General features: G+C 52.6%; 2 protein-coding genes across 3 annotated transcripts; both read left to right on the top strand.

Annotated features, from left to right (window-relative positions):
• Window positions 1-13,509: 13,509 nt before the first annotated feature.
• Window positions 13,510-17,855, top strand: LOC119876865 (corneodesmosin). Its single transcript, XM_038553468.1, has 2 exons — window positions 13,510-13,661; window positions 15,692-17,855. Exons 1-2 carry the CDS (start codon window positions 13,577-13,579, stop codon window positions 17,101-17,103), a joined length of 1,497 nt encoding a protein of 498 aa, XP_038409396.1. The 5' UTR covers window positions 13,510-13,576; the 3' UTR covers window positions 17,104-17,855.
• Window positions 17,856-18,238: 383 nt separating this feature from the next.
• On the top strand, window positions 18,239-22,252 carry LOC119876866 (chromosome 12 C6orf15 homolog). 2 transcript variants are annotated; one of them, XM_038553470.1, is made up of 2 exons: window positions 18,239-21,007; window positions 21,208-22,252. In XM_038553470.1, exons 1-2 carry the CDS (start codon window positions 20,803-20,805, stop codon window positions 21,993-21,995), a joined length of 993 nt encoding a protein of 330 aa, XP_038409398.1. In that variant the 5' UTR covers window positions 18,239-20,802; the 3' UTR covers window positions 21,996-22,252. The 2 variants fall into 2 exon arrangements, with proteins under 2 accessions (XP_038409398.1, XP_038409397.1); XM_038553469.1 differs by having other exon boundaries at window positions 18,239-21,082.
• The last annotated feature ends 1,801 nt before the right edge of the window (window positions 22,253-24,053 follow it).

Raw genomic sequence — 24,053 nt, 5'->3', positions numbered from 1 at the left:
TTTTCCCAAGGGCATGTGGGCAAGACTAAGTTCTAAGGGGATCAATTTCCAGAAGTATATGTATCCCCTTCCTAAAATGAATCTGCCGAGGACCGTACTGTTTTCTACCTGCCTCCATTAACAAACCACTCTACTCCCTCTTGACAGAGAGAGGCTGGGCTCTCTTTTTCACCCTAAACAGGACCCGAGTGCCCTTCCTGGAGTTGCCAAACAAGAGTCAGGGGGAAACAGAAGTCAGCCCTTTCCCCCATCTCATTAAGAGATGCATCTCTTTTTTTTTTTTTTTTTTTTTTTTTTTTTTTTTTTAAGACTTTATTTCATGAGAGACACAGGCAGAGGGAGAAGCAGACTCCTTGCCGGGAGCCTGATGCTACTCCATTCCAGGACGCCAGGATCACGCCCTGGGCCAAAGGCAGGCCCTCCAAGGGAGGCATCTTAAATAAAAACTTGCTTTTCAGGACACCTGCGTGGCTCAGGGTGTGATCCGAAATTCCTGGATCGAGTCCCGCATCCAGTACCGTGCATGGAGCCTGTGTCTCTGCTTCTCTTTCTGTGTCTCTCATGAATAAATAAAAATCTTTTTTTTAAATAAATAAAAATCTTTAAAAAAAACAAACTTGCTTTTCTGTTTAATCACTGTCAATATTTGTAGTTTTGACAACTTGTGTCCTGTAGTAATTGTAGTTATAAACCCGCTGCCGAATAACTGTTTTCAACACTTCGGGTCTTCTAGTCACAGGAAATACATTTCAATCTATATACATGTTTTTGTTACGGAGATATACAAAAGGACTTCCCCAAAATACAATAAAATACAAAAAGAAAGTGACACAATGGAAATATATTTCATTAGGATAGAACTGTAGGGAGAGTGGAATGGAAAAAACTAAAAAGAAATATAAGCTAAATTTGTGGACTGGTTATAGGGCTTGCTTATTGAAAGGGTGTTGTGGGTACAAAAATATTATGCTATGTTCCATCTGCTATATTTGAGTGATGTGGCTTTTAACAGGTAAGTATGTACAATTTCCTGGAAAGTATACCCTTTGCAATATTTTAACTTATAGTTAAAAATGTTAGCCGTTGACTTAAAAATACATAATTCAGGGCAGCCTGGGTGGGTGGCTCAGTGGTTTAGTGCTGTTTTCAGCCCAGAGTGTGATCCTGGAGTCACAGGATCGAGTCCCACGTCAGGCTCCCTCCATGGAGCCTGCTTCTCCCTCTGCCTGTCTCTGCCTCTTTGTGTCTCTCATGGATAAATAAATAAAATCTTTAAAAAAATAAATACAAATTTAAAACCATTCTTTAAAGGAGTATTTGAGCAGGAAAGTTCAAAAGGCAAGAGCTAAAAGATTACCCTGACCTAATGTGGAGCAAGTGGCTTACCAGGGTGGGGCTGAGAAGGGTTAAAAGCAATTGAATGTGCATGACCTTAACATTCACCACTTAGGACCCATTTGTTTATGTGGCGACTCCCATCAAAACCTGTAGGTGACCAGTTTGAAAACAATACAAAACGAAACCAAACCTAGTTTTAGAATTTAGAAATAATCCTGGAAAGTAACAGGGTTGTAGGGGTGGGCCTAGTAGAATTCAATAGGCCTCAAAGGGGCCTGGTTCACGAAATTTATTCATTCAGCCATGATCTTTTTTTTTTTTTTTTAAGATCTTATTCATTTATTCATGAGGGGCACAGAGAGGCAGAGAAGAGACACAGGCTGCGGGAGAAGCAGGCTCCCTGTGGGATTCCAGGATCAGGCCCTGAGCCGAAGGCCGACGCTCTTCCGCTGAGCCAGCCCTCAGTCCCTCGGGCATGATCTTATAGACCCTCAGTGTGTCCGTCAGTGCCACGTGACACAGGGGAATATAGTAAAAAATACACGGTTCCCACTCTCAGGAAGTCTAAAATTCAGCTGAGGAAGAAAGGTTTTGCCTGAAAAGTTAAACAATGTCCCACATAGGAAGGATGTGTGTGACTAAATCACTCTGAGAAGGAACCCAAACAGCCTGGGCAAGCAACGCCGCGGGCTCAGAGGGGTCCAGGGAGGCCTCCTAGCGGCGGGGGGATCGGCCCGGCCCGGAGGGGCTGCGGGGGAGGGGCTTGGGAGGCTTGGGGCTGCGGGGGGCTTGGGGGCTGCGGGGGAGGGGCTTGGGAGGCTTGGGGCTGCGGGGGACTTGGGGGGCTGCGGGGGAGGGGCTTGGGGGGCTGCGGGGGGCTTGGGGGGCTGCGGGGGGCTTGGGGGTCTGCGGGGGAGGGGCTTGGGAGGCTTGGGGCTGCGGGGGGCTTGGGGGCTGCGGGGGAGGGGCTTGGGAGGCTTGGGGCTGCGGGGGGCTTGGGGGGCTGCGGGGGAGAGGCTTGGGGGGCTTGGGGCTGCGGGGGGCTGCGGGGGAGGGGCTTGGGAGGCTTGGGGCTGCGGGGGGCTTGGGGGCTGCGGGGGAGGGGCTGCGGGACTCCGGCGCAGGCGCAGAGGGCGGGCCCTGCCCCTGCGAGCTCCGGCGGCGGGCACCTGGCGGGCACCTGGCGGGCACCTGGCGGGCACCTGGCGCCGTGTGCCCCGCGCCGCCCGCCGTGTGCGCAGGCCTCCCTCTCCGCAGCCGGTGGTGGTTCTTTTTTTTTTTTTTTTTTTTTAAGATTTTATTTATTTATTCATGAGAGAGAGAGAGAGGCAGAGGCACAGGCAGAGGGAGAAGCAGGCTCCGTGCAGGGAGCCCGACGTGGGACTCGATCCCGTGTCCGCAGGATCACACCCGGGCTGCCCGGTGGTGGTTCTCCGCGTCGCCGCTGCTCTGTCCCCCGCCGCCTGCGGTCCGCGGTGCAGCGGGGCCTGCGCCAGAGCTCGGGCGGGAAATGACCTATTCGGGCTGCTCGCCGCGGGCGGGGCGCTTCTTCGGGGACCTGGTTAGCGCCTAGAGCCTTCTGCCCGCAAAGTGCTGTCACCCCGGCAGCCCGCCACCGCCTCTGCCCGCTGGGAGCACCTGAGCGGCGTCCCCTGGCGTTCGCGCTCCCCCGCAGCTCCCCGCAGCCCCTCAAGGGCGACTCACAGATGCGGGGCGTGCACACTCCGGTCCTCCGAGCCCCGGTTGTCCCCTCCCCCTTGCCTTTTTAAACTGAGTCCCCTTTGTTTTGAATCTTTGTCTCAGGATCTGGGCAACCCAGCGTAAGACGCAGAGTACAGTTTACTACAAGCCACCGCAGTTACCTGTGACCCCCATGTACTGTATGGACACCCTTGTGAAATGTCTACACAGTAAGCTCTCACCTAATTTGCACAATAACCCCATCCTTATCACCGTTTTTTAAAAAAATATTTTTATTTATTTATTCATGAGGGACACAGAGAGAGAGAGAGAGGCAGAGACACAGGCAGACGGAGAAGCAGGCTCCATGCAGGGAGCCTATGTGGGACTCTGTCCGGGCCCGGGATCACCCTGAGCCACCCAGGTGTCCCCTTATCACCGTTTTGGATCCAGACAGGTACAGTGAGGAGCATACAAGGAGAAACAAATGGCAAAATTGGGATTTGAACTCAGATCTATCCTACAGCAATGTCTCTGATTTTAATCACTATAGCTTCCCATCCCTTTATTCATCTGTGTAACCCTGACACCGAATACAGTGGTTATATGAGGGTTCTTCAGAGAAACAGAACCAATGGAATATACCTGGAGGTTTATTACAGGAATTGGCTCTTGAGACTGTGCAGGCTGAGAATCCCCACAGTCTGCCATCTACAAGCTGGAGACCCAGGAAAGCAGTGGAATAATCCCAAAGGCCTGACAACCAGGGGAACAGTTGGTGCAGGTACCAGTCCCAGTCAAAAGGCCAGCAAACCAGGGGTGTTGATGATGTCCGAGGACAGGAGAACATGGATGTCCCAGCTCAAACAGAGCAAGTTCATCCTTCTTCTTATCTGTTCAATTAATTCAGCCCTCACAGGTTGGATGATGCCTACCTGCACCCCACCAGTGACAGCAGGCTTCTTCCCTCAGTTCACCATTCAAATGCTACTCTCTTCCAAGAAACCGCCTCGCTGATGCACCTCACAGATGCACTCCAAAATAATGTTTTACCAGCTACCTGGGCATCCCTTTGCCCAGTCAAGTTGACAGATAAAACTAACCATTGCATACATGTTTTATGAGTGGCTGAATTCATTAATAAATAGCAAGTTTGGGCAACAGAAATAGACTGTAATGATTAGAGTGAAGGGCTTTATAACCTGGAAAGGAAGGGGATATTGTTGGACAAGTGAGTTGGGGGGAAATCAGGGAAGCCAAGCTTGGGAGCTCATATCAAAAGTCTTTGTCCTCTGATAGAGTCGTGCCCAGTGATAAGGAGGCTCACACACATGCCTGGGTGTGCTCGGGCAGGGAGGTATGGGAAGGAAGGGAAGAAGTCTGGACCCCTCAAATGGACCCCTAGCAACCCCCCAAGCCAGTGAGATGAAGTTCGTTGTGAAAAGAAAGAGAAAAGCATTCTTAAAGGAGAGAGAAAGTGAGGCAAAGGAACGGAGTCCTTAGTGTGGCCCAGGCAAGGACCTAGGGTTCCGTCTTATTTAATTTCCACATTATTGTGGTTTCCATGTTTCTCCTCTTGTAAAGTATGAGGTTCTGGAGGGCAGAGATGGTGCCTTGTCTGTGTTTATAGGTCTTACTTCTTATCCTCGTACTTGGCTCTGAAGGTGTTCAAGAAAGCAAGTTATTAGCCCCACTTCACAGATGAGGAAACTACTCTGAGAGAGGTAACTCATCTGTTTAAGATGTCACCCAAGGACAGCCCGGGTGGCTCAGCAGTTTAGCGCCAACTTCGGCCCAGGGCGTGATCCTGGAGACCCAGAATCAAGTCCCACATCGGGCTTCCTGCATGGAACCTGCTTCTCTCTCTGCCTCTCATGAATAAATAAATAAAATCTTAAAAAAAAAAAAAAAAAAAAGACATCACCCAAGTGCCAAAGTGAAGACAATCCAGGACTTGGCTCCAAATCAGTTCTTTCCGGTTTGACACAACAGGTGGGTGAGTGGGAGAGAGAAGGGGGAGGCATGAGGTAATTGGAGATTTTAATACCTATTGATAGGCAGCAGGCATTGACACCCAAACACAGGGTGCTTATTAGCTGGGAAGGAGATTGAGTGGTACTGAAGGGTATGGAGTATTAACACAGGGGAACCCATTGTGCCAGCCTATCATTGAGGTTAGACAATACTGCTTCTTTCCTGTCTACTTTGACTGACCTCACCTAGGAGTGAATGCGGTGGGGACAGTGTTGCATCTTATGTCAACATGGAGTCAGAGAATTAAATAATAGAACAGGATCACAGTTTTAGAGAACAATAGCTCAGTACCTCGGACATGGCAGGTAGTCAGTAAATGCTTGGCCAATGAAAGAGAAGAACCTAGAACTTGTATCATGGTATAACCTAATTATAGAAGCCTAGTTAACTTGAGAAGGCATCGGGCACAGTGCTCAGCCTTTGGGCAGGCCAATCATGTCTTTGGATTAGACAGAAGAGATGGTTGTCTGCACTTCTTTGAAGATCTCTAGGCAGGGAAACTCCAAGGCACTCATTTGTTCATCCACTTGCCCATACAACAATAATTTATTGAGCATCTACTGTGTGGGGTGCTAGACTGCGGTGACAATCCCAGGAAGCAGCTTCAGTCCTCCCTGCCCTCAAGGAGCTGTGTGTCTGGGGAGGAAACAAACATGTAAATCATGGCGATAAAATGTGATAAAAGTTAAATTACAGAGGGGCACACCCCTCTGTAGGAGCTGAGGAGGGGAAGACCTAACTCCTCTGCCAATTTTATGTTTCAAATTCATTTGAAAACTTGCTTCAGTATAAAGTTAAGCTCTCTTGCTATACATTTTCTTCCTCTAATCTTCAATTGCGTGCCCACTGGGTGCCTGGCACTAGCTCAAAGAACTTGTTGGATTAAACCAACTCCACCTTCCCAGCTTCCCCCTACCCCCACCATAGCCTCAAAAATCCTTAGCCTTCCTTTTGACAGCTTAATCTCAACTGTGGTTGGAGGAAGACCGAATCCCATAGTGGTGAAAGCATCCGATTGTAACCCAAGTTTTTGTCCCTTCTCCGCTACATATTTTCTGTGTGACCTTGGGATGTGACTTTTCGGGATTTCTGTAATAATCTCCAAATTTCCACCCCAGGCGGAGAGGCTTTCCTTGTGTTGGGTATTCTATGCTTTTCCACCAGAGGGCGGCCTAGAGGCCCCCCAAGATGTTTCCATCCAGAGTTCTCTTTGCCCTTTGCCTCTGACATCATACACTCCCCAGGCCTCACTCAGGCCCCACTAGTACCCTCTTGGTCGCCAGGGTGACCTCTCTGAGGTGAGTCAGGCACATGAGGTGAGATGAGGCAGGCTCTGGAGCCCTCAGGAAAATTCAGGCACAGGCTGCTTGGCCTGTGGCCTAACATGTTCATTATTTCTTCGTTCTCTGATTATGTCCCTCCCATGAGCCAGGCGGTGCTCTAGGGCTGTGGATGCGGTGGTGAGTCAAAGAGAGGAGGGCCCTCCCCTCACGGGGCTCATCTTGTGGTGGGGGAAGGGAACATCCCACAGATGGACACAGGACAGAAGTAATGGGATGTCAGGCTGGGATAAGCGCTCTGAAGAAAATTCAGGAAAAGGAAGGAAATGGAGCATGATGGGTCATATTTAGCGGTGGGGTGCGATTTTAAATAGAAAAGATAGAGGGGGGCCTCTTGAGGAAATGGCAGGTGACAAGAAGTGAATGAAGTGAAGGAGGAAGTCAGGCTATGGGAATACCCAAGAAGAAGAGGAGAAAGCAGCTTAGGGCATCCTGAGTGCATGGGAAGCCCAGGCCACTAGGGTGAGCATCACCTTACCTCCCTGGACTTGTGTCTGCAGCTCCCTCTGCAGCTCCAAAGGACAAGTGATAATTTCTGTCTCCTGGGGTCACTGAGAGGATCCGAATCAACCCCGCACATGTGGATGACTGTGAGGATCTGTTACACACTGTTGAGGACTCAGTGCTACTCTCTGGTTCTAGTCCTGGGGTCCAGGAGAACAGAGCTGGACTAGGGATGCCAGCCTCTCCAACATGATTCGGGCTTTTCTGGCCACCTGTGTGGAAGGGTGATGCATCAGGTGCCAGGGATGGACACTTCGGGGGACAGGAGAAGCTCCCTGTGAGAGTGATGCTCCCAGCCAGGCAGAAGTCCAGAAGACGGGCCCACACGATCCGCCCCCAGCAGCCCGAGAACCACACCTGGCCTGGGAGTCCCTCTTGGGGCAACGCCTTCCGCCTTCCTGCTGCTCCCAAAAGCTCATTCAGACTGTACCCTGGCCTTCCCTTTCACCCTCCCTGGCTCCATCCTCTGGACTGCCAGGGAGCTGGGAGGCACTAGTCCTGGGTGACCAATAACAATAAAGAAGCATTAATAGCTACAGTGGAAAGAACGACTGTTTTAAAGGTAAACATAATGAGCAATGAGTGCTGGTTTCCCTGGCGCTCATTCCACAGAACAGAGAAGAGGACAAATATTGTTTTTGCTCGGACAGCTAATCACAGCCTCTGTAGTCACCTCCTCACAAGGCAAGAGAGGTGGTGGCCAAATCAGATGTGACTTAAACCCAGCGGGTCTCAGGCTGGGAGCATGACCCGCACTCAGCTGACTCCCTGCTGCTGCTTACAGGAGGCGGGGTGGAGACAGGAGGGGGAGCAGGGAGGCTGGGGGCAGAGTTCTTCCTCACGGAGACTCACTGCCCAAAGATGCCCCTGCCTCGGGCTCCAGTCCTCACTCCAGCTGCAGTGCCCTGGGTCCCTGGGAGGGTGCCGGCAGGCTTCGGAGAGGGTGAAGGTGGGGCATGGGAAGAGGAGAAGTGGAGGCTGACCAGGCCAAACTCCAGGAGGTCAGTCCCAGAGGAGGCACGGGTGGGCTGGAGCTGATGGAGGAGGACCAGGTGGAGCTGAGCATAGAGCACACCGCTGAACGTTTTGATGAGGTGCAGACTGCTCCCCAGTGATTCTTAGCTAAGGGTGGCGTGTTATCCTGGGTGGGATTCCCAATAACTCACCTAAGGGATTGTTAGGGAACACGGCCCCGTCCTGCTCCACCCTCGGCTCCAGAGTAAGGCTGGGTGCAGGGGAGTTCCCAGGACTCCCTCGGGGTGCCATGTGAGCTCTGCTCTTTAAATGGAGGTGTGCTGCATCCCCCAGAGGAGAGAGAACGTCCAGGGGGGTGACGAGTGGCTCGGGGAGACAGTCACCCGTGAGGAATGAGGGTGGGACGGATGGGCCCCCAACACAGTGGAGCTGAGAAGCTTCACATGGGAGCCCAGTTCATGTGCCTGGACAGACAGGGTGCTCCTGGGGGCAAGGCCTCAGCCGTTGCCACATCCCACCGGGCGCCGAGCGGCTGGGAGGGCGCTGAAGGCCGAGAGGGGGGATCCAGGGGAAGTGGGGCAGCGGGGGAAGAACCACCGAGCGCCTGCTGGGGGCGCGGGCCTGGCATTCGGAGATCCGAGATCCGGGGCTGATGGCCGTGCCGGGCTGCACACATAAGCTGCCCTGGGATCTGTCTGCTCAGAGGGGGCCGGCCATGTGGAACATGGGTCCTGGGCTGCATCATCTACCACAGGGAAGAAAGCACAGAGGCAGGTGGAGGAGAGAGACCACACTGGAGTGACACTTAGCCAGTCACGTGGGCACAGCGGGGCTGAGGTGGGCATGGGTCGGGCAGGAACTCCCACGTGCAGATTCGTCCTCTGCTTCCTGGACCCGTGTCCTCAGCCACAAGAGGACCAGGTGGAGAGTGTGGGTGACTCAGGGGCACCCACGCCCACTACAGGGCAATGGCCCAGGGAGACCTTCTGGGAGCGGGCCAGGGGTGTGAGCCTGCCCTGGGTGACAGCTGGACAGAGGAGCCCACCCCAGCAGAGAAAGTGCGAGGGAGGAAGAGAGGGCAGGAGACGGAAGTGCCTTTGGCTGGAGCAGAGCAGAGAGGCTCAGGCCCTGGGGTGCAGAGCAGCCTCTTGCCCTCTGCCCCCACAAAACAAGCCCCTCTCTTGGGCTTCTTCTCCCCTGTGTTTTCATTCCCCGTTCCTTCTCTCAAGCGGAAGTCCTAGGTCTACCAAACACCCCTGCATGGGACACTTGTTCCAAAACTTCTGTCCTGACTTTGAGGGCCGTGGATAAAACACAAAGGAGACAAGATTGAGTGGGAGGGACAGGATGTGCTGTTGACTTTCTTGCTTGGGACCTCTCAGCTTTGAGACTTTGATGACACACAAGGAATTTTGCACACACCCTTACTGGGTCTAAGGAACCTCTGAAATCTGTCTGTGGACCACTGCCATTGATTCATGGCCTGGTGTCAGCTGAAAGATGGGACCTACACGGCCTCTAGAGTCCAACAGGCTTGAGTGTGTGTCCTTTCCAAACTCTCGTGCTAGTTACCCGCTGGTCTGAGCAACCAATTTAAACTCAAGTTTCCTTGTCTGTGAATTGGGGGAGAAAAACTCTTACCCTGCCGAGCTGTTGTGAGGTCTAAGCACCAGAGCAGTTGGAGTAGCCGGGACAGTATCTGGCCCACCGTTGGCCCTCAGGAGATGGTGGTTCTCTACCCCAAACCTCCCCTCTGACTATGCTGTTCCCCCTGTTCAGAACCCTCCAATCCCTGCATCCTCCTACACTGACCATATTCCTCCCTTACCTGCTGTTACGCATCCCCTGTGATGCTGGCCCAAGTAGCCCCTCTGTGCCTCCACTCTGCTGCTCCCATTTATACTTTCCAAGCCAGCCACTTGTTCCAAACACCCCTTCAGCACAGCCAGGGCCTGGAGTCTGAGCTGCTGACTCCCTGCCTTCAGCACTCCCCAAGGCCCAGGGAATGTCCTGACACCACCTCGGAACCAAGTGCTTCTCTTTTCTCCATGCTAGCCTTCTCTCTGGGCTGTGTGTTTATCCCCAGCTGGACCTCAGCTCCTCACGGTCAAGGACAATTCATCGCCCTCCTTGTTGCAAAGTCTAAAGCACCGTGTAGGCTGAGCGTACTGAACCAGTGCCCAATGCTGGACGCAGCAGCAGCAGCCCCGAGCAGCCCCAGGCAGCCTCAATTGAGTGGACACAACCTGCCTTCTTCATAAACGTGTCACCAACTCCCAATCCCTTGCCCTTGGAAGGCATGTGCCTTAGGTCTGATTTTCTAGGGGCACCTGGGTGGCTCAGCCGGTTAAGCTTCTGCCTGTGGCTCAGGTCATGATCTCAGGGTCCTAGGATGGAGCTCCACGTTGGGCTCCCTGCTCAGTGGGGAGCCTGCTTCTCCCTCTCCCTTTGCACCTCCCCCCTGCTTGTGCTCTCTCTCTCTCTCTCTCTCTCTAATAAATAAATAAAGTCTTAAAAAATGTTTGATATTCTCTGGTGTGTGTGGGGTTGCCTCGGGCCACCATGTTCTCTCCCTCAGTCCAGGTGTTGGACGGGGCACTTGCTGGGGAGCACAGCAGACCTCCTTCACCTCTGTAGGCATTGGTGAATGTCCCACGGGACAGCCCTGGCCTGGCAGGTGCCGAGCCAATGGCCCTTCCTGCCCTCCTCAGCCCCATTAGCTTCAGATTTTTACTGCCTGAGCTGAAAGAAGTGTTCATGATGAGTCCAAGGGACATAGTAAAACAGCAGAGAGGAGAGTTGCTGGGAGGGCCCACACATGGGGAGACGCGCTGGTGGGATCAGGGAGAAAGGTGACAGAGAGGACAGGAGGATAGGAGCACAGCAGGTGGGAGAAGGACGGAGGCTGAACACCAGGCTGCACGAGCGGCTGCAGCTGTCGAGAGAGGCCGAGACACTCTGCCTCCCCCAGCCCTGGCTGTCCTGGCCAAGGTCTGACGGCATCTGGGAGGAATGAAGAGAGAGAAAACAGGACAGACGTTGCCACCTCTGTTTGCGCTGGGAAAGACTATCCCACAGGCCTTGCGGACGTTCCTCCCCTTCTGCCCACCCACAAGGCTCCCTGTGCCTCTTCTTTCGGGCACTCCCCTCTCTGCTCCCAGCCCACCCCGCCCCCCTCTTCCCTGAGACAGCCAGCGGCTGGGAGTCCAGGGAGGGAACAGAGGTGGCCGGGATGGGCTCTGGAGGAACTGACACCATGTTCAGTAGCACCCCTGGGTGACGCTGCTCGCTGCTCCATAGGGGTGGGGCGGGCGGGGCGGGGGTGGGGGGAGACTCTGGGTCCCCTCCAGGTCAGCTGGGCTGGAGCCTCTGAAGGGAAAGCCTGGGGCTGGGGAGTGGGCCATCCTGCTCGCTGTCCCCAGGGGAGGACACAGGTGGGGCGCTGTGGGGCTTCATCTGCTAAACTCCTGTGCCCGGAGGGCTGCATCTTCAGCCTCACCGAATCTTTCTGATCATTTCCCATTTGTTTTCTTTCTTTCTTTTTTTTTTTTTTAATTTATTTATGTTAGTCACAGAGAGAGAGAGAGAGGCAGAGACATAGGCAGAGGGAGAAGCAGGCTCCATGCACCGGGAGCCCGATGTGGGATTCGATCCCGGGTCTCCAGGATCACGCCCTGGGCCAAAGGCAGGCGCCAAACCGCTGCGCCACCCAGGGATCCCTCATTTCCCATTTGATCCTCGCAAACCCCCTGTCAGGTAGGCTTGACTCAAAGTATCTCCATTTTACAGAGGAGGACACTGACGTTCAGAAAGGTTGGGAGACTTGCCGGAGGCCAGGAAGTTAACTGAGACTCCTACCCAGGTCATCCTGGTCCTAAGCCAGTGGTTTTGTTTTTCTCCCACTGCCTCAACCCTCTTCGGGGAGTCTGTCCTGTTACCTCCTGTCTCCCTAGCTCCTGGCCCCTCTTCCTTCCCAATCCCATTTTGAATGCTGGTAAAATCAAGGGCTAGACTAGCTGCACATGGTAGCCACTAGCTGCACATGTCTGTTCACATTTAAATTAAAATTAAGGGGACGCCTGAGTGGCTCAGGGTTAAGTGCCTGCCTTCTGTCAGGGGCATGATTCCACGGTTCCCATCGAGTCCCACATCAGGCTCCCTGCAGGGAGCCTGCTTCCCTCTATGCTTGTGTCTCTGCCTCTCTCTGTGTCTATCATGAATAAATAAATAAGATATTTAAAAAATAAATTAAAATTAAGTACAATAAAAAAATTCAGTTCCTTAGGCTGGCCATATTAGCCCCATTTCAAATGCTTAGTAGTATTTGGCAGCACAGATACAGAACAGAACATTCCTATCATCAAAGAAAGTCCTAGGGGCAGCACTGGGCTGGAGGGAAAGGCAGGACAGGAGAGAGAGAGAGAGAGAGAGAGAGAGAGAAGGCAATCAGGGCTGGGGCATAGGCAGTCTTTGTGGGGAGGTATGGAGGTGAGAGTCTGGGTGAGGGGTGCAGGGAGGAGGAGGAGAGGCAGCTTGACCTGGTCCCAGGCCTCTCCCTCCGATACTGATACTCTGGGCAATACCAGTGAGCAATTAATTGGCTGGGGTGGGGCCAGGACCAAAGCAGGAGGAGGGGAACATGATGGAGGAGGACCGGCCTCCCTCCCAGCTGAACTCAGGACTCTGGTCGGCCAGTCCTGCCTTTGATCCTAGGGGACCCTGAAGTCTGCCTTCTGCCTGACCCTCCTTCACCACCCTCAGACCAGGGCTGGCTGCTTCCTGTCCCCTCATCCAGGCCAGGGAGCCAGCTAATGGTCTGCAGGGCCACCACCTTCCCAATTAGCCTCATTAGCTTCTGGCTCACGCCCGGGAGTCAGGGTCACCAGCTGTGCGGGAGAGGCCATGAGTGGCCTGTGAGTAACCTCAGACCCAGCTATGACAGGGGCTCCCAGCCCAGGCCTCTCCCCAGGCTGTGGCCCTGGCACCCAGCACTCCTCACCCTATCCCAGGAGCGCCCCCGGAAGGGAGAGGTCAGGGAGCTGGTATTCGGAGTGCAGATTCCTAGTGGGTAGGAGGGAGAGGACTCATTCATTGCTGGACACATACTAGGCATGTGGCAGGCATGCGACCCGGACAGTGACCACAGGGGGTTCTGGGGGTGCAGGGCAGATTCTCTGAGCTGCAGGAGGAAAGTGGAGGCTGAGGGACAGATCCCAAGGAAAGGGGCAGATCCAGGGGCCATGGACGGGAAGCCAGGTGGGGTTAGCCATGGGGTAGTGGTGGGGGGCCAGAGCGGGTACCTGGGAAAGTTGAATGTCCACGTCTGTGCATGGGAGGAGGATGGGGAGTGGGACAGGAGCCAGGTGACTGGGTCTGTGGGGAGAGTGGCCGCTTGAGTGGGCAGAGTGCCTGGTTCCAGGTGAAGCAATGACGAGCCATGGGCAGGCCCGTCAGCGGGCTGGAAGGCAGGATTGTTGGAGGCCCCGTGGCCGCGGATACCCCGCACCGAGCCACCTCTGCCGCTGAGTAGGCAGATGCCCCAGCTGATTACTTGAGTTCCTCCCAGCCACACCAAGGTGCCCCGGGCACCTGCCCCTTCACCTCCCCACCCCTCCCCTTGGTGACTCCTGCCCGGAGAATGTCCAGCCCTGGCATAAAGGCCCTGGGTGTCCACGAGCTGCTGTTAGAAGGCTGCACAGTCCAAGATGGGCTCCTCGCAGGCACCCCAGGAGGGGCATGTGGGAGGGCGAGGAATGATGGCACTGCTGCTGGCTGGTCTCCTCCTGCCAGGTAGGAGGCTGGGACCGTGGGAGTCAGAGAACGGGGAGCTGTGGCGGAGGCAGGATGCAGACACCAGGTCACAGGAGGCTGGAGGGTTCCAGTGCTCTGGGTGCTGGGAGCTGGGAGGAATCACCATCCAGGGAGAAACCCCGAGACGACCCAGCAGGGGCAAAGAGCATGGGCTCTGGCATCTGATGCCTGAGTCTGAGGGCTGCTCCTCCCTGCCTTGTCACTCCAGGCAAGGTATTCAACTTCCTGAAACTCTACAACCAGACTACCTCTAGTCTTCCTGAGTCTCAAATTAAATAATGTATGTGACAAGTGCTTTGGGAATCCTAGAGAGTTCTATAACTATTGGTTACTGTTGTTATTGCTCTTGTCAATTATCAGAGCACTAGAAGATGAAGACCGGATTTTAATAGTAGTAACTGCTACCACTTACAGAGTACTTTTCATGTGTCAGACACTATCCTAGCACTTCACGTTAGCACTTTTGATCATCAGCACTGTATGAGATTCGTTATTCCCACTGTACCAGTGAGGACACTGAGGCTAGGGCAGGTTAAGAAACTGGCTCAAGGGATGCCTGGGTGGCTCAGTGGTTGAGCGTCTGCCTTCAGCTCAGGGCGTGATCCTGGGGTCCAGGGATCACGTCCCACATCCGGCTCCCTGCACGGAGCCTGCTTCTCCCTCTGCCTGTGTCTCTGCCTCTCTCTGTGTGTCTCTTGTGACTAAATAAATAAAATCTTAAAAAAGAAAAGAAAAGAAAAGAAACTGGCTCAAGATCACAACTTAGAAAGTGGCAAAGCCGGAATCCAATCTGGGGTTGTGCCGTGGACCAGCAGGTGAGCGGTGAGCCTGCCCGGTCGGGGGCCGTGGCCGTGGCCGGAGCGGAGGAGGAGAGGAGGCATTCTCCGTGAGCAGCGCTGCCGAGTGAGGGGGGCTGTGGACAGAGCTGGCTTTGGTATGGAGGGGGACACAGGACTTCTCTTTGGGGAGAGGATGGGGACATCACGGGCACTGCTTGTGGGGGGACAGATTCAGCCTCTCCGAATGTATAAACTAAAGTTCGGAGAGGTTTAGAACTTGCTCAGGACCTGCAGGAGTTGAGATGGGGAGCAGAGGAAGGATAGGGTGAGGTGAGCCTGGGAGGAGAGGCACAGGGTTGGTAACAGAAAGAAGTGGTCTCACCCCTGCCAGGACCTAAGGGTGGGAGCCCCGGGGGCAGGTGGCATGTGTGATGGCTGGGTGCGGAGAGAGGGAAGCGGATGCTGGTTGTGAGCCTTGGAGGTTTCCTCCTAGGGTGCCTGGGCTGGGCCAGGACCCAGGGCTGGCTTGGGTGCGGTGTCCTGTCGCGCTGAACTGGCAGGTTCTGAAGCACCGGCGGTGCCCCCACATCCCGGCCCCCGCCCAGCTTTCCTGGCACTGGCAGCACTGAGATGGGATCAGAGCTCCCACCCTTTGCCCAAGCCCAGACTCTCTCAAGGCGGCTGGTGATGGAATCTCAGTCCTCCAGCACCCGAACCCTAACCTCAGTCCCCCAGCCCCTGGATGCCTCTTTCCTCACATCTCCATTGCTACCTTTCCTTTCCTTCCCCGCTTATTTCTTTCCGTATTCCTTTCCTTTCCCCACTTATTGTTTTGTCTTGTCTCCCCCTTTCCTGGGTCCCTCAGTCTTACCTGGGACTCTTCCCCTCGGGATTTAGGCGCCCTCTTGAGGAGCAGCAGTCTCCCCCATGCCCTGCCTCTATTCTGGACCCTTGGACCTATGAGCCCCTGCCACTTGGTCCCCTCTTCTCTTCCTTTGACAGCCCCTCCTTTGGAGTCTCATTTTCCCTGTCCCTGCCTCCTCCCGGAACAGCCCTTCCTCTGCTGACTCATTTTCCTTAACAGACAACAGCACTTCTCGCCACCCCACGCTCTTCCCAGGTCCCTCCCAGGAGAGATCCCAAGCAGAAGACAGAGCGACAGAGCGGGCTTGGAAGCTGAGGGAGGAGGCCAAGCCATTCTGCCTTTACTAACCACTACTTCCTCCCCAGGGGCCTTGGCTAAGAGCATCGCGACCCTCTCAGACCCCTGCAAGGACACGCGTATCACCTCCCCCAGTGACCCCTGCCTAACTGGGAAGAGTGGTTCCAGTAGCTTCAGTGGCCACAGTGGCTCCAGCGGTTCCAGCAGTTCCAGTTCCAGTGGCTCCAGCGGTGGCCTTAGTGGTTCCGGTGGCTCCAGTGGTGGCTCCAGCGGATCCAGTGTCGCCCAGGGTGGTTCTTTGGGATCTTCATTATTTAAGCCAGGAACCGGGTATTCCCAGATCAGCTACTCCTCCGGATCCAGCTCCTCCCAGTCGGGAAGCAGCAGCGCCCAGCCAGGGGCTGGCTCAGCCCTACCAATCAGTGATGATTCTTCCCGTTTACTGATCAGCTCTTCCCAGTCTGGAGGAGGCTCCAGCTTATCCGCTTCCCCAAGCTCTTGGATATCCAGCAGCGGTGGCCAAAGGGTCAACTTACGCCCCTGTACTTCAGATGTCCCTGACTCTCCCTGCAGTGGGGGGCCTATTGTCTCCCATTCTGGCTCCTACATTTCCAGCTCCCACTCCGTGTCAGGAGGTCAAAGGCCTGTGGTGGTAGTGGTGGAGCAGCATGGCTCTGGTGGCCCTGGAGGGGTTCAAGGTGCCCCCTGCAGCACTGGTGGCCTTCCGGGCAAGCCCTGCCCCCCCATAACCTCTGTAGACAAATCCTATGGCAGCTATGAGGTGGTGGGTGGCTCCTCTGACAGTTACCTGGTGCCAGGCATGACCTACAGTAGGGGCAAAATCTACCCTGTGGGCTACTTCACCAAAGATAACCCTGTCAAAGGCTCTCCAGGCGCCCCTTCCTTTGCAGCTGGGCCCCCCATCTCTGAGGGCAAATACTTCTCCAGCAATCCCATCATCCCCAGCCATAGCTCTTCTAGTTCCAGCATCTACCAGTCAGGAGCTTCCTCAGCCATTGTGTTCCAGCCAGTGGGCTCTGGTGGGGTCCAGCCCTGTGGAGGTGGCTCTAAGGGGCCCTGCTCCCTCTCTGGTTCTGGAGTCCACAGTAGTTCTAGTGTTTCCAGTAGTTCATCTTTCCATCCCTGTGGTGGTGTTTCACAGGGGCCCTGTTCCCCACCAGGCACTGGCACCTTTGGCGGCAGCTCCAGCTCCCAATCCAGTGGCAAAATCATCCTTCAGCCCTGCGGCAGCAAGTCCAGTTCTTCTGGTCACCCTTGCATTTCTGTCTCCTCAACATTGAGTGGGGGTCCGGATGGTTCTCCTCAACCTGATCCTTCAGCTGGTGCCAAGTCTTGCGGCTCTGGAAAGCTCCCCTGCCGCAGTATCCGGGACATTCTGGCCCAAGTGAAGCCTCTGGGGCCCCAGCTAGCCGACCCTGAAGTTTTCCTACCCCAGGGAGAGTCACTTACCAGTCCATAAGTTAGCTTTTGCATATATGCATGTGTGGGCACACACGCAAACACATCTCAGTTGGGAGTCCAGAGGCCGGCATGGGGTTAGCTCAGTTTCCCTCCTCCTTCCCAAGAGAGCTGCTCTATTTCCTTCATTGCTCTAATATGGCAGACGCCCCGTAACACCTCTTTTTTCTTTACTTCCCAAAATTGTAGACTCCAAATCCCTTTTCTCATTCTCTCCTACTGCTTAGATTCCCCTGGTACTACAGTGCCCTCCCTGCCAGATAACCATTCTCTAAAGTTTCCTCTGTCATGTCTTTGAGATGGTACAATCCAGTAGCTAACCCTTCCCATTCAGATTCTTGACTGGGAAACCCCTGAAATGTCCCATAGTAACTCTGGTTCCTGGACAAGTCGTCCTCCCCCTTTCTTTATTTGCCAAATAAAGCATAGTCCAAACTGTTGCCTGAAAGCAATGACCACTTTTCACTGACATCTCTTTGCCATCTATCTGGTTAACCAATGCCATGGGGTTCTCACACTCCTGATTCCACTCCCACCCTGCCCTATAGAGCTCACTACAGTCTCTGTGGGTTCCTAACATTCCTTCTTGCCTCTCAAGGTCTCTGTCTCAGAACCCCTTCCTGGCTGCCACTTCCTTCAATGCTCAGATGCTTCCCTGTGTGAGGGAGACACCAGGGGAGCCTCAGACACTGGAGTAGATGCCCACTCTCTCTGGACCCTGGACAGATGGTTCAATAAACTGTGTGAACTAGATGGAGACTTTTGGAGTCCTGGGTCTCCCCTTAGGACTTGGAGTCCTGGGTCTCCCCTTAGGACCTGCACGGAGTCCTGGGTCTCCCCTTAGGACCTGCACGGTGCTCTCTTATATCTCTAGAGATCCCCATGTCCCTCATTTTCACTCGTAAGTTAGAACAGTATTTCTCTTATACTTTATAGCTACACCCACAAAGGGAAAACAATAAATATTTGTTTAACTGAAAGCAGAGGCTGGTCTCCAAGATCCTTCCTCCCATTTCTTTTCTCTCTCACTGCTCAGGAAATCCATTCTGTCTCTATTCCCCATTCACCTGAGGTCTTTCCCTCTCCCTATATAGGGCCCTAATTATTCCCTTTCCCGCCCCATGCAGGTTCCTACTTCTCTACCATTAGTTTGCCTCACTTACTAGAAGCCATCCTCTCTAGGAATCTGAGCATTGATTTCCTGGTTTTCCGGGACACTTGGAAAACCTTGGGAAGGCTGGAATACAACAACCAGATCAGATTCCTGGTGACTGGGTGGGAGCCCAGGTGGGCGTTGTTCTGGGAGCTACGGGTGGAGAGAATAAAAGACAGAGAGGATGGTAACATGATAGGGAGTGTAGCCAAGCATGGTGACTCACTAGCCTACATAAAAATGCCACAGCCTATGGCAGAACAGAGCCAGGTGTCCTCTCCACCTCCACACTTTTGCTGCTACTTCTGCAGTTCTAGAGAGAGACTTATGGGAGGTAAGAGGTAGAGCACTATAGTGGAGAAGGAGAGTGGCCTCCATAGGAGAAGAGAGAGAAAGCAGAGGGTGGTAAGGGCCAGGCAAACTGTGTCCTGGAGATTGAGGCAGTGGTAGTGAGACGGTGAGGCCAAGGAAGTTCTCATCACCCAAGGACAGGAGAGTGAGCTATGCTTGTCCCTTTAGGAAGGGCCTCACCCCAAAGCAAGGCTACCTCTCAGAACCTCTGTTTGACTACAAAGGAATTTATCCCTACCCTAGGATCTAATCTATTCCCTCCTATTGGATGGTATTAACTGGTCCCAAATTTTGATCTATTGTTGATCAAAAATGACCTGGCAGCTGAGCCAACCTGCAGGGTTGATTGAAGACAGAGAAAGGCTGCAGAATAGTCCTGTTTTTGTTACCACTGGTGAGTCACACTTGGCCAGGCATCTGGCCCTGGATTTCAGCCAATTATAGGCTTTACAGGAAGGATACAGACTTTGATGTGGGAATTCCTTTAGTCAGCAGTCTTTAGTCTCTGGTATGGTCAAGGTCAAAAATTTTTGCAAATCTGGTGGATGTCACTGAAAAAGGACACTGCCCTCCCCTGCCCAGTTCTGGAAAAAAGCTTCCCACTCATCCAGTAGCTAGCAATCTGGAGCTGGGGATGAGGATGGAAAAGGAAAATCTAACAGCTTATTTTAGACTTCATGTAACCAGGAAGCCTAGTCTGGGTGCCTCCTGGAAGCAACAGGGAAAATGAAGGCATTTGTACACTTTTTATTGTAAAAATTTCAAACATATTTAAGAGTAGACAAAAGAATTAATGAATCTCTATGCTCCCACACACAGATTCAACAATTATCAATTCAGGGCCATTTGACAACAGAGTTTGTTATTTATTATTATTTTTAAAGATTTTATTAATTTATTCATGAGAGACACGCACAGAGAAAGAGAGGCAGAGACACAGGCAGAGAAGCCTGATGTGGGACTTGATCCCAGGACCCTGGGATCACACCCTGAGCTGAAGGTAGATGCTCAACCACTGAGCCACCCAGGAGTCCCTGACAATAGCATTTAAATATCTTCCTCTATTATTAGTTGGGAACGTCTACTCCCTCTCAGTATTTCTTATATTCTGTGGACCCATTTGACCGTCTGTGGTAGGCTGAATGGTGTCCTCCCTAGCACCACCAAAGATATCCACATCATCCCTGGAACCTGCTAATATGTTAGGTTACGCAGTGAAGGGAAATTAAGGTTGCAGATGGAATTAAGGTTATTAGCTGACCTTAAAGTAGAGAGATTATCCTGAATTATTTGGATGGGTCAATGTGTAATCGTAAGGATCTTTAAGTGTGGAAGAGGGAAGAAGAAGAAGAAAAGGTCAGAGTCATGCAATGTAAGAAGATCTTCTGTTTCTGGCTTTGAACATGGAGGAAGGAGACCATGAGCCAAGGAATGCAGGTGGTTTCTAAAAGCTAGGAAATGCCTGAGTGACAGGCATTAAGGAGGGCACATGATGAGATGAGCACTGGGTGTTATACTGTATGTTGGCAAATACAATTGAAATAAAATTTAAAAAGAAAAGGTAGAAAATGCAAGGAAATGGGTTCTCCTCTAGAGCCTCTAGAAAGAAACACAGTCCTGGTGACTCCTTGATTTTGACCCAGTGAGAACAATGTGCTGGGAGCCCACTTCTGATCTTCAAAATTGTAAGGTAACAAACTTGTATTGTTGTAAGCTACTAAGGTTGTGGTTGTTATAGCAGTGGTAGGAAATTAATACACCATCGTCTCTTAAGGATGGGAACCAGGCCTATTCCTTACATACAAGATCTTATCCAGGAGCAGCCTCTCCAATGTGGGGCACTTCTGTACTCCTGAGCTCCTACAGGTTGTGGTTAAGGTAAAGGAGCTATGGCGATGTATGAGAAAAGAGTGCTGGAAGAGAATGATCTGGATCCCAAAGAGAAAGTAAAGAGAATTGAATGTTTCTATTGCTGAAAAGGCAATGATGAGATCAGGACCCCAAGATTGAAGATACTCCTGTGCCTGGTGTAGGAAGCCAGAGTGGGCAGGGCAGGGCTGGCAATCAGTGACCAGCAGTGAACCAGGACACCTGGGTCAGGAAGGGGTGGGGAACTTTAGGAAAGAAACCGGGGTGGACACACCCAGCTTCCCTAGGACATTCAAGTGGCACCTGTTGCCACAGACTGAATTAGGAATGAGAGTGGAATGTACAGCCTTATTATCTGCACAACCACTGGCTCAGCTTGTTTCTGCTGTCCCTCACCCCACCAAGAGGATAAAGGGTTGGCTGTCTTGGGGCAGAGAGAGAGAGATGTTAGAGTTGAGCAAGATGCAGGGCTGCATGGCAGGGAGCGGAGTTCCTCTGGGCCTGCTTCTTCTGATCTGTCTTCATCTCCCAGGTATGGAGGTTGTACCCAACCCTTTGCACAGGTGGAAACTGGAAGGCTCCAGGGGAACTGGAATTGAGGGAAGAGGTAAAGGCAAGAGGGTCCCTTGGGTCCTTGGGGAAAATGAAGGAATTTGGAGCAAAGAGAATCCAAGGTGGGCATTGGAACCAAATATCCAGTCCTTCTGTGGCCTCCTCTTTCTTTTCCCTCAGGCTTCTTTGGCCGAAGCATTGGTGCAGTGGAGGAGAAAGTAATCCAACACTTGGGAGCCAACTTGCCTCTGCTTGAACAACCTTACTTGACCAGCCACTCCAACTCTGAACTTCCTCAGTCCAAACCAGACCCTGGGCCAAATGATTTAACAAGGGTTCCTTTGAAGCTCAACGTTTCTCCATCAGATGGCTTCCTACCTGCAGGAGGTTCTGGAGTTCAGAGGTGGCCCCCAACTGAGAGACTGCCCTCCATGGATTCCTGGCCCCCTGAGGATCCTTGGCAGATGATGGCTGCTGCCATTGAGGACCACATAGGTGAAGTGCTGCGTGAAAAACAGTCTTTCCTTTCTGGTGCCATTGCCCCCACTCTGGGCAGCAGTTTCTTGCCCGCAGGACCCTCTGCACATTCCGCAGGCCCCATACCTGAGGCTTCACTCTACCAGGAGTCTAAGTTTAGACAGCCACTCCATTCTAATGTGCTGGGAGCCCACAGAGAAATCCTTGCCCGAAACCTACCTTCTCTTACTAACAGGATTCGACAGCCACCTATGCCTGGGCACCCCTGGGGAACCCTGAATCCAGGAGTGTCCTGGGGAAGTGGAGGTCCTGGAACTGGATGGGGCACCAGGCTCATGCCACACTCTGTGGGAATCTGGGGTATCAATAATCGATACCCAAGTACTAGCTGGGGGGATATTAACCGGTATCCAGGTACTAGCTGGGGGAATGTTAACCGGTATCCAGGAGGCAGCTGGGGAAATATTCATCTACGCCCAGGTATTAATTAATTTCCTCCCAGAGTTCTTCATCCTACTGGCTCTGTTTGGAACATCCCAGCTGGCTTCCTCAGTCCTCCAAACCCTGGGTCACAGTGGGGTTAGGAGAATGACAGAGGGGAACACCCTAAGTTGGAAATCAAAAGAATGGAGTGTGAGCTAAATGAAGATTCAATGAGTGTGTTTTCTAGCATCCTCTCTACTTTTTACTGCCTCCCCTGCTCCCCTCATGCTGATATCCAATAAAACACAAACAATTATTAAATTTGCTCCTTCGCAGTGTCTTTGTTTCTGGGTGCAAAGTGAAGTGCATTTTGTCCATCCCCATTTTCTAGCCACCCTCCTGTCTCTCCAGGGTCTCTAGATGCTCTCTTGCTGTCGTCTATCCTTTGGAGAAGATCAAAGCCCAGGTGTTTGAGGGTGGAGCTCCATGCTCTCACCCTAGCCAGGTGGGAGAGCTGGCTCTAGAATTGTCCTGAAATCTGAAGAGGGGAGGAGGGGCAGCAGGACCAACTGAGATGGTACCTGTGGCTGAGGAGAAGGATGAGGTCCAAGAAGTTAGTACCAGGGCCAAGTGGGAAATGAATAGCCTTTGATTCGCAGAGAAACAGAGTCAGAGAAAGTCATTTGCCTCTGCTTATTTTTTCTTCCTCAGAAATGTAAGCCTCTTAGAAACAGAGGATGCATTGATCTCCTCCCTTACACGCATCACTTGGCACATTGTGCCCTAGAGAACCAAGACTTTGAACATTTGCTGAATGAATAGTAGACTCCAATAAAGGAATGAAGTAAAAGGGAGAAGGAAAGGGGGGCGAACCCGTTGGAGTCAACGATCCTACCTGCAGCTGCGTTTGCTGCTTTTATTCCCAAGTGATGGCACAGTCTCCTCTTTTGGTCACGTAGTTGTCTCTCTGCTACTCTTTGGTTTCCCTGGAGCTCAGCATCCCGTACAGGAGTTGGAGTGAAGTGGGGATGGTCATTGTAAGAAGTGCAGATGGAAGTTAGCAGGAGCCATCTGGAGGTGAAGGGCTTTCCAGAAGGGCACACTCCAGCGGCTACGCCATGTCTTTCCCTATGCCATGCATGTAATTCACCAGAGTGGTCCAGGTGCGTGTACCCTCAGATAGCTTGGGGATTGCCCCAAGTCATAGGAATTGGTCAGGTTGTGAGGAGGAAGTAGGAGAAGAATAAATATCAGAATTGGAGGGATGGGGAGCTGCCTGCCTGAGAGGTGGGTGTTCTCAGAGAAAGTTTTCCCATCCCAGTGTCTACTACTACACTCCTCCCTATGTCAGGAATTCCTTCTTAGGACAGCTTCCCATCACCAACCACACTCCTTCCACATCACCTCAACCTCGCTCCCTCAATTCTTTCCTACCTTGGACTCTTGGTTTCTCCCTGTCCTGGGGCACATGGTTCTGTTTTCAGCACCTGTCTCTCCCACAAATCCAAGTTCATTCTTTCAGGCCTGGGGTCTCAGTTCTCTCTGTCCCCTTTTCTGGTTGCACTTCTGACTTCTAAGTCAGTACCCTCCTCTTCTGCTCCCCATACTCTCTAGAGTGTAAACACCATGTGTCTATTTTGTTCACTGCTTCACCCCTAGCAGCAAGTCTGGACCAAGGCTGGATCAAGGAACCCTCTCTCTGACTCCCTGTTCTCTCTTCTATCTTTTCCTGAGCCACAGGGCTGCGTACCGAGTCTAATCTGTACTCCTATCTGGCTTTCCCAGAGCCTCTCTGACATTTCCTTACAAACCTCACATAGCCCTTCTCAGCTCATAAAATGCTCTGAATACTCCATATTTGACCCTCATTACTATCTGTGAGGAAGGTATTATAAGATGAAGAAACTGAGGCCCGGAGGGTTTAAGCAATTTTTAAAAAAATATTTTATTTATTCATTCATGAGACACACACACACACACACACACACACACACAGAGGCAGAGCCCAACATGAGACTTGATCCCAGGACTCCAGGATCACGCCCTGGGCTGAAGGCGGCCCTAAACTGCTGAGCCACCCAGGCTGCCAGCTTAAGCAATTTACATAAGGTTCCATAGCTAACAAG

The sequence above is a fragment of the Canis lupus genome, chromosome 12, assembly GCF_011100685.1.
Source record: "Canis lupus familiaris isolate Mischka breed German Shepherd chromosome 12, alternate assembly UU_Cfam_GSD_1.0, whole genome shotgun sequence".
NCBI lineage: Eukaryota > Metazoa > Chordata > Mammalia > Carnivora > Canidae > Canis > Canis lupus.
Note: the sequence above shows the minus strand (reverse complement) of the source record. Positions and strands in the feature narration are given on the sequence as shown.

What these genes read in the sequence shown, in the direction of transcription:
- LOC119876865 (XM_038553468.1), top strand. Translation starts at nt 13,577, where the DNA reads ATGGGCTCCTCGCAGGCACCCCAGGAGGGGCATGTGGGAGGGCGAGGA. An exon ending in GGCTGGTCTCCTCCTGCCAG is followed by an intron (nt 13,662 to 15,691) that starts GTAGGAGGCTGG and finishes CTTCCTCCCCAG; the next exon opens with GGGCCTTGGCTAAGAGCATC.
- LOC119876866 (XM_038553469.1), top strand. Translation starts at nt 20,803, where the DNA reads ATGAGAGTGGAATGTACAGCCTTATTATCTGCACAACCACTGGCTCAG. An exon ending in AACTGGAATTGAGGGAAGAG is followed by an intron (nt 21,083 to 21,207) that starts GTAAAGGCAAGA and finishes CTTTTCCCTCAG; the next exon opens with GCTTCTTTGGCCGAAGCATT.